This window comes from Schistocerca serialis, chromosome 8 (genome assembly GCF_023864345.2).
Source record: "Schistocerca serialis cubense isolate TAMUIC-IGC-003099 chromosome 8, iqSchSeri2.2, whole genome shotgun sequence".
NCBI classification, from domain to species: domain Eukaryota; kingdom Metazoa; phylum Arthropoda; class Insecta; order Orthoptera; family Acrididae; genus Schistocerca; species Schistocerca serialis.
The window spans coordinates 345,452,413-345,465,113 of record NC_064645.1 but is presented as its reverse complement, the minus strand read 5'-3'; the positions used below and the strand labels follow the sequence as shown (position 1 = coordinate 345,465,113).

General features: G+C 41.6%; 1 protein-coding gene across 1 annotated transcript in view; it reads left to right on the top strand.

Annotated features, from left to right (window-relative positions):
- LOC126417012 (sorbitol dehydrogenase-like) overlaps positions 1-12,701 on the top strand; it is a 77,682-nt gene that overhangs the window by 45,242 nt on the left and 19,739 nt on the right. Inside the window, exon 5 of the mRNA XM_050084900.1 lies at positions 5,556-5,740. Coding sequence (XP_049940857.1) covers positions 5,556-5,740 — 185 coding nt within the window. The remainder of the gene's footprint in view (positions 1-5,555; positions 5,741-12,701) is intronic.

Genomic DNA, 12,701 nt, shown 5'->3' with positions numbered 1-12,701 from the left:
TTGAGACGTTTGTATTCCTTTTTGCCTGCTTCAGTTACTGCATTTTTATATTTTCTCCTTTCATCAATTAAATTCAATATTTCTTCTGTTACCCAAGGATTTCTATTAGCCCTCGTCTTTTTACCTACTTGATCCTCTGCTGCCTTCACTACTTCAACCCTCAGAGCTACCCATTCTTCTTCTACTGTATTTCCTTCCCCCATTCTTGTCAATCGTCCCCTAATGCTCTCCCTGAAACTCTCTACAACTTATAGTTTTGTCAGTTTATCCATGTCCCACCTTCTTCCATTACATCAGGATAATGAAAATCCAGAAAAAATATTATAACTCTGAAGAGCGGCGCAGCAGAGAAGGTTCATGGGGTGATTGGGCACTCAAGAATACGAGAGGCTAATGATACTGCTTCCGTTGCAAGATACTTTTTATTTTTCAATACTTAAAGCACCACTGGTTTCTGGCTGTGATAACTTTGTGTTGTGACCCTTAGCGCCGTACTCTGCGCTCGCTGGTGGTACACCGCGTCCTATACTTGTCCATCAGGGCGCCCGGGGTCAGAACACAAAGTTATCACAGCCAGAAACCAGTGGTGCTTTAAGTATTGAAAAATAAAAAATACCTTAGAACTGAAGCGGCATGTTCAACCTCTACTATAATGTGATCATTATAGTAGAGGTTGCGAATGTTCCTGGAGCAGCATTGTTTGTAAACTCGATGGAGAATAATTTGAGGCATTTCCCTGAGGATATCGGCACCTCGTAGCTCCTGTGACCGCAGCGGCACTTTTCCCGCCATAGGCACTTTGCTCAGCTGTCCCGTATGAGTATAAATATAGAGGGTGACCCAGAAGTCAGTTAACATTTTGAAATTCAGTACTTTACAGAATAATGTAGGTATAGTGCTAAAAATTGACACACGCTTGAAATAACATGGGATTTTGTTGAAACAGAAAACGGTACACAAAATGACAAACAGATTGTGCTTCATGTGCTACAAACGCAATAAATAGTATAGCGACTGGTTTTTAGAAAATACAAATGTTCAACATGTCGGTGATTCTTCAACAATACCTGTAAATGATGGACAATCTTGTGAACAGCACTGTACAGCATACCAGTAGGTGACGTGAGAAATTGCTCGGATGTTGTCATCTGGCGTCCCTAATGAGGTCGGACGATCGCGGTAGTCTTGCGACTTCTGGCAATATGACAACCAACAATCGCGCGGGTTGCTGTCTGGGACCTGGAAATCCTCACCAAACGATGTATGCAAGAGATATTTCAAGTGTGCAGCAATATGGCGTGGAACACCATCCTGCATAAAAGTCGTACCTTCAACCAGATGTTTATCAGCAAGACTACGGATGCTGCGATTCTGTAACATTTTGGGGTACCTTGCACACGTCTACATCTATACATCTTCGTTATTACTCTGCTATTCACAATAAAGTGCCTGGAAGAGGGTTCAATGAACCACCTTCAAGCTGTCTCTCTACCGTTCCACTTTCGAACGGCACTTGGGAAAAAGAGCACTTAAATTTTTCTGTGCGAGCACTGACTTCTCTTATTTTATCGTGATGATAATTTCTCCCTATGTAGGCGGGTGCCAACAGAATGTTTTCGCAATCGGGGGAGAAAACTGGTGATTAAAATTTCATGAGAAGATCCCGTCGCAACGAAAAACTAACTTGTTTTAATGATTGCCACTCCAATTCACGTATCATGTCTGTGACAGTATCTTCCCTATTTCGCAATAATACAAAACGAGCTGCCCTTCTTTGTACTTTTTCGATGTCATCCGTCAGTCCCATCTGATGCAGATCCCACAACGCACAGCAATGCTCCAGAATAAGGCGGACTAAGCGTAGTGTAAGCAGTCGTTGGTAGACTTGTTGCACCTTCTAAGTGTTCTGCCAATGAATAGCAGTCTTTGGTTTGCTCTACGCACAATATTATCTCTGTGATCGTTCCAATTTAGGTTATTTGTAATTGTAATCTTTGAGTATGTAGTTGAATTTACAGCCTTCAGATTTGTGAGACTTATCGCGTAATCGAAATTAAGCTGATTTCTTTTAGTACTCATGTGAATAACTTCGTACTTTTCCTTATTCAGCGTCAATTGCCACTTTTCGCACCATACAAATATCTTATTTAAATAATTTTGCAAGTCGTTTTGATCCTCTGATGACTTTATAAGACGGTAAATGACAGTATCATCTGCAAACAATCTAAGACGGCTACTCAGATTGTCTCTTATGTCGTTAATGTAGATCAGGAACAATAGAGGGCCTAGAACACTTCCTTGGGGAACGCCGGATATTACTTTTGTTTTACTCGATGACTTTCCGTCTATTACTACGAACTGTGACCTTTCTGACAGGAAATCACGAATCCAGTCGCACAACTGAGGCGATACTCCGTAGGCACGCAGTTTGGTTAGAAGACGCTTGTGAGGAACGGTGTCGAAAGCCTTCTGGTAATCTAAAAATATGGAATCAATTTCACATCCCCTGTCGATAGCACTTATTACTTCACGAGTATAAAGAGCTAGTTGTGTTTCACAAGAACGATATTTTCTGAAACCGTGCTGACTATGTGTCAATAAATCGTTTTCTTCGAGGTACTTCATAATGTTCGAATACAGTATATGTTCCAAAACCCTACTGCAAATCGACGCTAGTGAGAAAGGCCTGTAATTCAGCAGATTACTCCTAAAATGGTTCAAATGGCTCTGAGCACTATGGGACTTCTGAGGTCATCAGTCCCCTAGAACTTAGAACTACTTAAACCTAACGGGCCTAAGGACATCACACACATCCATGCCCGAGGCAGGATTCGAACCAGCGACCGTAGCGGTCGCGCGGTTCCTGACTGAAGCGCCTAGAACCGCTCGGCCACTCCGGCCGGCCGGATTACTCCTACTTCCCTTTTTGGGTATTGATGTGACTTGAGCAATTTTCCAGTCTTTAGGTACGGATCTAGCTGTGAGCGAGTGGTTGTAGATAATTGCTTAAGATGGAGCTATTTTATCAGCATACTCAGAGTGGAACCTGACTGGTATCCAATCTGGACCGGAGGCCTTGCCTTTATTAAGTGATTTAAGCTGCTTCGTTACTCCAAGGATATTTACTTCTATGTTTCCATCTTGGCAGTCGTTCTTGATTGGAATTCAGGAATATTTACTTCGTCTTCTTTGGTCACGGTGACAGTCTGAAAAGCAGCACACAGAATTTCCTCTAAGAAAAAGGATCCAGTCACGATTGATGTGGTAATCCATACCACACCGAGACTTTTTCGTCATGTAACTGGGATTCCACGACAATTCTAGGATTCTTGGTAGCCCAAATTCTGAACAAGTAGGTTTTGACAAACCCTAAGAGTGTAAAATGGGCTACGTCGGCCCATAACACTTTAGACAACATCGTCATTTTCTCCCATTTTTGAAGTGCTACAGTGCGGCTGGTCCCGTCGGAGGTTCGAGTCCTCCCTCGGGCATGAGTGTGTGTGTTTGTCCTTAGGATAATTTAGTTTAAGTAGTGAGTAAGCTTAGGGACTGATGACCTTAGCAGTTAAGTCCCACAAGATTTCGCACACATTTGAACTTTTAAGTGCTCACACGAAAAATGTTTGCGCATCTGACTCCCTCTCTCACTACAGTTCATTTTATACACGATTCTCATGAGTGGTCGCTGTTGTGTTGCTGTTCAACGCCATCTGTTAGCCTTTTTTGCACTCGTTTTTGGTTTCAGGCATGTGTATCAAGTTTTACCTCTCCACCTCTATTATTCAGCAATTACTGCATTTTCAAATATGAATGGACTTTGGGGTCACTTTGTAAAAAACAATGCCAATGTGCTTTCGCATATGTGTTTGTACAAGTACGAAGATACAGAGGGTCCAGAAAAGTACTCCCTGATTTCAAAATTAAATATCTCGAAAACAAAGATCGATAGAGGAATGTAGTAAACGGTATGTTTACTGTGAAAGTTTTAAGACGTTTATACAGAATTTGAAATAATAGTTACAAAAGCTGCTAATAGATGGCGCTGTAATCGCCATACGTAATGCCTAGTATAAATATTGATCCGAAGCCCAGAGCGATCAGTTCCACTACTGAAACGTGAAAGGAGGTTAGCGTACCGAAGGAAGAGATTAAAACCATGTACTCCATTGAATAACGCGTTTTTCTCGTGCTAGAGTACCACAGGTTAGAAGAGAGTCCTATGGCAACAAGGCGAAGTTTTCAAGCACGATTTAATGTTCCAAAAGGACCGGATGCGAAAACCATTTGTACGCTCTTCGCAAAATTTCAACGAACAGGCGGCGTAACTGATGATCTAGTGGGGCATGTTGGCCGCAAGCAAACCGCAGTTACGCCTGAAAATATCGCCACAGTTTCTGGAATTATTCACCGAAATCCAATGTCATCCGTCCGTAGAATTGCATCTGAGACTGGTTTGAAGCGTTCCAGCACGCAGAAAATACTGAGAAAGAGCCTACACATGTTTCCATTCAAAATTCAAACGCACCAGGACATACCCGTACGAGCTGTGCAACAACGGGTTGCCTCTGCTAATCAGATGCTCACAATGATTGACAGTGAAGGATTTGATGTTGGCTGCATCTGGTTTATAGATGAAGCACACTTCCACCTGAATGGATACGTGAATAAGCAGAACTGGCGATTTTGGGGTTCCGAAAAGCCATATTGGTGTGAAGCGAAACCACTGTATTCTCCTAAAGTTACTGTGTAGGCTGCAGTATGCAGCAGAGGCATTATTGCCCCTTTTTTCATTCGAGAAACTGTCACTGGTGCACGTTACGTTGCAATTTTGGAACAATTTGTCGCCACACAGCAAGCGTTAGAGGATCGACCAGGTACTGAATGGTTTATGCAAGATGGAGCCCGACCACATCGGACCGAACAAGTGTTTCGCTTTCTTGAGGAATACTTCGGGAATAGAGTCATTGCTTTGGAATACTCCAAATTTACTGGTGCAGGCATGGATTGGCCACCATATTCGCCGGATTTGACTCCCTGTGACTTTTTTTTGTGGGGCACTGTGAAAGACATGGTGTACCCGAAGCATCCCGCCACGCTGGACGAGCTTGAATCGGCGATCTCTGTGGCATGTGAACCCATTTGGTTGAGACACTACGAAATGTGATGGCGAATTTCATTCTCCCTTCGCGCCACCTCTGTAGTGCCAATCGTGAACATTTTGAAAACATTGTGATGTGATTGTTTGCAAAGATTGTTTTCATACGATTATTTCACTTATGTATGCTGATATGAGCTGTACATCATACAGCGCCATCTGTTGGCAGCTTTTGTAACTATTATTTCAAACTGCTGTATAAACTTCTTACAGCTTTCATACAAACATACTGTTTACTGCATTCCTCTATCGATCTTTGTTTTCAAGATATTTAATTTTGAAATCTGGAAGCCCTTTTCTGGACACCCTGTACATACTGTAACATCCTCCATCTAGGTTATAGCTGATTTCCGGTGTCGGTAGATTGAATCGACTGCTGGCCACGTGGCGTTGTGTGCAGACTGCCAGATCACGTGTCGCTGGAGGAGGGGGCGCTCCTGGAGCCGCTGTCTGTGGGGGTGCACGCGTGCCGCCTGGCCGGCGTCTGCCCGGGTTGCAAAGTGCTCGTCATCGGCGCCGGGCCCGTCGGGCTGCTCACCGTCGCCGCCGCCAAGGCGTTCGGCGCCAACAAGATCGGCATCGCAGGTACAAAACTGCAGTTTCGAAATATCGAGAAATCAAAGTTGGGGTGACAATGACCTCTGATGATTAAGTTGGTTGGTTGGTTTGTTTTGGGGTTTGATGGGGGCTAAACATCGAGGTCATCAGTCCCCTGTTCCAAACATACATACTTGTAAAAGGTCTATACAGTAAAAGCGTAACCTCTGCACCCAGAGGGAGGGAAAAAATGGTTCAAGTGGCTCTGAGCGCTATGTGACTTAACTTCCGAGATCATCAGTCGCCTATAACTTACAAGGGAACCTCCCCATCGCAACCCCCTCAGATTTAGTTTTAAGTTGGCACTGTGGATAGGCCTTGAAAAACTGAACACAGATCAATCGAGAAAAAAGGAAGAAGTTGTGTGGAACTATGAAAAAAATAAGCAAAATATACAAACTGAGTAGTCCATGAGCAAGATAGGCAACATCAAGGAGAGTGTTAGCTCAGGAGTGCCGTGGTCCCGTGGTTAGCGCAGGGTGCGATTTGTGCTTTTACCAGTGGGGGGTTATTAGAATTATCTATGTTACTAGCTTGGACGCATGGTTAAACAGCTATTTATAAATAGATTTTAATGCCGAAACTCACTAGTCACGCGTATACACTATCAGAAAAGCCATCCCTTGTTATAGCTTTAAAAGTGCATTATAGGTAAAGCTTATTTACAAAATCATCTACATACAGGTATACGAGCGGAATTCAAAGAGTAGAGGCACATTTGTGAAGAGCTTTACTTATTCTGATGATAGAAAACTGAAACATATTAATAGTATTAATAGTAAGACTTATTAAAAACTTTCAGTGTTCGGCTCCACAAATTTAAATTATATGTAAAGTTTTACTCCAGTGCGTGGGAAATAAACATCCCAGGTTGGGACACACAAACTAAAACCAGAGGAGGGGATGGTCTGATGCAGAGGGAGGGAAATTCCCCCCATCCCCCCCTGCAAATCGCACACTGGGTTAGCGTGAGCTGCTGGGGAACGAGAGGTTCTTGGTTCAAGTCTTCCCTCGAGTGAAAAGTTGAATTTTTTATATAATCAACTTCGTTCTCCAAAATTCCAGGCCATGTTCAGATTTGCTTGGACATAAGCAGGATTTGACGTTCTACACACGGAAAAATTTGAAAACGTTAAAAACATATGTTTTGACAGAACACAGGGAAAACTGTGCGACTGTGAAACTGTTGCATTCATTTGTTGCAGTTTATGTGACAAACTCTTATGATTTCATCACTTTTTTGGGAGTGATTATCACATCCACAAGAAAACCTAAATCGGGCAAGGTAGAAGAATCTTTTTACCCATTCGCCAAGTGTACAAGTTAGGTAGGTCGACAACATATTCCTGTCATGTGACGCACATGCCGTCACCAGTGTCGTATAGAATACATCAGACGTTATTTCCTGTGGAGGAATCGGTTGACCTATGAACTTGCGATCAAATGTTTTCGGTTCCCATTGGAGAGGCACGTCCTTTCGTCTACTAATCGCACGGTTTTGCGGTGCGGTCGCAAAACACAGACACTAAACTTATTACAGTGAACAGAAATGTCAATGAACGAACGGACAGATCATAACTTTGCGAAAATAAAGCAAATAAACTTTTCATTCGAGGGAAGACTTGAACCAAAGACCTCTCGCTCCGTAGCTGCTGACGCTAACCACGGGACCACGGCGCTCGTCAGCTCACATTATCCTTGATGTTGCTTATCTTGCGAATGGACTACTCAGTTTGTATATTTTGCTTATTTTTTTCATAGTTCCACACAACTTCTTCCTGTTTTCTCGATTTTTCTCTGCCTCGTGATAACTGGGTGTTGTGTCATGTCCTTAGGCTAGTTAGGTTTAAGTAGTTCTAAGTTCTAGGGGACTGATGACCATAGATGTTAAGTCCCATAGTGCTCAGAGCCATTTGAACCATTTTTTTTTTTTTTTTTTTTTTTTTTGTTTCCTCGATCGATTTGTGTTCAGTTTTTCAAGGCCTGTGCCAACTTATAACTAAATCTGAGGGAGGTGCGATGGGGAGGTTCTCTTGTTAGAACTAATTAAACCTGACTAACCTAAGGACATCACACACATCCATGACCGAGGCAGAATTCGAACCTTCGACCGTAGCGGTCAGGGAGGGAACACCAAGGGGTTCAGAGCTAAAATGAACACCGCAATAACACAAAATAGAGGACACTTAAAAGAGCAGAGCAAATAGTTGACTAGAGTAAAACAGACTACAGTGGTTGAAGGATCAGGTAAAAGGTCAACCACTCAACTACAAACGAAGAACCTCCAGCTGGAAATCGCTGATAGAGATACCAACGCAACTTGTTAGCATAAAAGACACTATTTTGGTATCCACGTCACAATTAAAAGTCGCTGGAGTGGGTGTAGCCTGAGAAATCATGCGAGAGCGTCCAAACTAGAGTGAGTGATAAAACCCAGCTGCACGGATAAAACGTAAAACTGAGTCAGCTATAGAGGCATTGTCACCTAGAACTAAAGGAAGTGCAGCTGGTCAAATTAAAGGACTGCCGCAAGGGGGCTAAAAGGGAGCAGTCCATCAGAAGATGGACCACTGTCAGCCCTGCACCACAGCGACACTGGGGGGGGGGGGGGGGGGGGGGGTTCCTCACGGCGAAGGAGATAGCTGTGGGTCAACCGCGTGTGTCCAATTCGGAGACGGCAGAGAACAACTGAGTCGCTACGCGTGCTCCTCAAGCATGCTGATTAAGCGAGTTTATTTTCTTGCATCAGACATGGAACTTTAACTGTTCCGAAACCGACCGTGTGTACACAATAAAAGCTGGGGGATTAAGCAACTTTCGCGGTTTCTTAATTTTCCAAAATGGGCTTGTACAGTTGCGGCTGCCCCATAACATGAACTCTTAGAGCGCTCCAGACTAGAGGTCTGCAAAGGGCGTTTTGTTCGCTCATACTCGCTCGAGCCCAGCGCTCTCGGGCAAAAACAGCGACAGACTGAGTTAGTTTATTCCACATCCTAGCCCCTCTGAAAACGGAGACTGTACTATTTTGGCTGCTGAGAGCGGCTCACATCCGCTCAACGACGCTAAATAAATGTATATTACAAGAATAGAGTAACGTGTTACTACGACGTTATAATTTTATCCTAGCTTATCACCAGTCTGATGTTTCATCGCTAGGGCCCGGATTTTAATGACAAGTCATACATTTTTCTGAACTATAGGGTGAATTTTAGAAAAAAATGTACACAAATCTAGGCATTTTAGTGTCGAAAGTGTATTTTGATTGTGCATATAGACTCATATTTCAACAAATTTTAGTAATATGTCATATTGTGGCTAACTTTTAATATAATAGGTCATATTTCCGTCAACTTTTGCCAAAAATTCATATACCGTTTTTCTCGAATCTTACGGGACATACGAATTATAAAAGGAATATGTTGCTCACGAGACAGTATTTAACGTGCTATTATGAAAGATAAACAGATAAATTAGTACACAGCTTTATTTCTCAGGACTGTAGCAGAAAATCGGTGTACCACAACAGTCGTTTCGCGAACATAAAACATTGTTGCGCAGAGTCGACAATACGCTCTCAGAGCCAACAAAGGCTTCTGCCGTAATAATCATCGCAGTCGCACAGGTGTTCCCAGTAACCAGTTTGAATATAGCCTTTGCCTTGTTGAACATGCCTAAAGCAAAGTGTTCCGACAGCGTGAAGTTGCGAGGATATGTTCGAGAATTTGGAGAGAAGTTCTTCAGTACTGATGGGAAAAAATTATTCTGTAGACTGTGTGATGTTAAAGTTAGTGCAGAAACGCGCTTTAGTGTGCAACAACACTGTAATACCGCTAAACACAGCAGCTGTGTGAAACGAAGTGCTGAAAATAACAGCAGGCAAACGCTGTTATTTGAACAAACAGGTCAATCGTCAACCGTGCAATCGTTCTGCAAGGATCTGTGAGATGATGGTGTCCTGCAACATCCCACTGGAAAAGCTGAAGAATCGACGCTTCAGACGGTTCTTGGAGAAGTACACACCACATCCAGTTCCACATGAATCTTCACTGAGAAAAAACTATTTATCCATGTGCTACAATGATGTGTTCAACAAAATACGAATTACTATTGCGGAGCAAAAGATCTGGCTGTCGATTGATGAAACTACGGATATTAGTGGGCGATATATTGCAAATGTTGTTGTTGGTGTTGATGGCCGTGGAGAATGTTCCTACTAACGTGTGAAGCTCTCGATAGAGTAAACAATTTGACGACTGATATTTTGTTTGACAACTCTCTGAAGCTACTGTGGCCGGATGGTATGAAAAGAGAGAACGTTTTGCTGCTTGTAACAGATGGTGCTTCATATATGGCTAAAGCATCCAAAGGGCTTCAGATTCTCTTCCCCCGTATGGTGTACGGCACTTGACTTGCACATGCGTTGCACAGAGTTGCCGAAGAGGTGCGGTCAAATTACCCTGACGTGGACAAATTAATTTCCCGTGGCAAGAAAACCTATGTGAAGGCTCCGCTACTGGTGCAGAAATTCACGGAACAAGCACCTTCAACGTCCCTCCCACCTAAACGTGTTCTTACACGATGGGGTTCTTGGCTTAATGCTGCTGAGTATTGCTGCAACAACTACACCCAAATAAAGACAATCTTCTGTGAACTTGGTAGCGATGAGTCAAGTGCTATCAAAATTGTGAAAGACGTTTTTACAGATACATTGTCTCGAAACTTGGCATACATCAACGCCAGTTTTTCAGTGATACCAAAAGCCACCAAACGACTGGAAGCTGTTGGCACTCAGCTATGTGAAGCCCTGACTATTGTGCAACATGTGCAGAGTGAGTTGAGTCGAGCTCGTGGTCATGTGGCTGAAAAAGTGAAAACCAAATTGCAAAGTGTTCTCCAACGGAATCCTGGATATTCTATACTGTGCAAAATTAGTGACAGTCTTTCAGGGAATGCCGCAACATTTGAAGATACTGAAACAAAGTTGAACTCCAGTGACTGGGCTGCCTTCAAATACGCTCCAGTGACGTCTTGTGAAGTGGAGAGGAGCTTTTCCAGGTGCAAAACTATCCTCAGCGACAACCTTAGGTCTTTGACAGTGGGAAACTTGAAAATGCAGCTTGTGATCCAGTGCAACTTTGAAGATACTGAAGATTGACGTACGGAATTAAATAATGGAAATGCTTTAAATACTATGTAGAAATAAAAACATTGTTTTGCTGTTTCGATAGATGATCTTTTCACTATACTTTCTGTTTAGAGACATTCAAAAAATAGGTGCAAATTAGCTACAAACCCTATAGATAGAAAGAGCTATACTTACAATATTTTGAGAAGTGAATTTTATATTACTTCATGGTGAATAAAAATTACATAAACAAATAAGAATGCTTTAAATAAACTTCTATTACGTCGTATTTTGTTTTTTAAGGTCATATTTATGTAAGCTTTAGGTCATAAATGCTTGCATATTTCACTTTTTTTAGGTAATTAAAATCCGGGCCCTATTCATCACGTATCTGCCGCAAGGCAGATGAAATTGAAGGCAATATTATAGAAATGGAAGACTACTTCACTGAATTTGTGATTGGAGATATGATATACAGCAAGAAAAATTTCACAGTGTAAGTCCTAATAAGGCCTGGGAGTAAACGACATTTCGTCAGTACTACTTACAGCCTTGGGAGCACCGGCCATGATAAAACTCTTCCGTTCGGTGTGACACATGTGTGAGACAGACGAAATACCCTCTGACTTCAAGAAGAAAGTAATAATTTCAATTCCGAAGAAAGCTAGTGCTGATGGGTGTGAAGGCTATCGAACTATCAATTTAATAAGTCATGGTGGCCAAATACTAACACGAATTATTTACGAAAGAATATAAAAACTGGTAGATCTTTTCCACTTTTCTTAAACGCAAACTTTCCGTGTTTGTTTTCACAGTTCACGCACCTCACCCTTTCACTAGTGTATTTAATCAATGGCACTATACCCAACAAGAAGTTCAAATCACACAGAGAACTCTAAGCAGGATGGTTGACATGGAAATTCATGTGTGTTTATACCAAACAGAAGAGATCTGAAAACAGTGTTGTCAACATACTAATTTTAAGCTAAAAATTAAAAGCTAAATACGCTTAATGTTGAAAAATCACTCACATTTTACAAACAAAAAATATCTCATTTTGATTGCATCCACAAATCACACAATAACCAACTAATATACTATGCAACATTTTTTGATGGGGGTTTTAGAGCAAATAATTTGTAAAATCTCATAAAAACGAGATTTTTAAAATTCTTGTTATTATATATTTACGTAATACAGATAGCTGAAGAAGAGAAGACATTGTAGGTAGATAGATGAGTTGTATGTGGTAATATAACAGGAAATTTAGCATTACTTGACCTTCCAAATTCAAAAGAAAATAGTTTTGAACATTAGAAAAATCTAAAATTTGTGCATAAAAATAAAGACTATGAATGTGTTACTCGTCTAAATTTGAAAGTTCAAAAGCAAAAAATCTTTCAGGTCACTAGTATTTGCGGTTTGTTTGTCACATATTTTTAGTTCAGTACTATATTGTGAGTTATTAACAAAATTCACGTTCTTCATAGGCCTGTATCAATTTAAAGTAAAAAATTGGAATTATTTTATTTCTTAATAAAAATGATATGGAAGTCTAGTATAAATTTTTTCCAGAGAAATGCATTATGATGAACTGACATGCATTGTACGATTTGAGATGAAATCGCTCAGTTTTCTAATTGCATGTAAGTTAACAGCCACTGTACGCTACAGCTGACGACGTGGGACCTGACCCTGTCGCCAACGCAATACGTAGCTACAGAATCGAATCAAAGAGCATTAATTTATCCATGATAACCGCTGTTGAGCTACGTGGCTATGGATTAAATTACTTTAAGACACACAACAACAGACGCTTCTTAT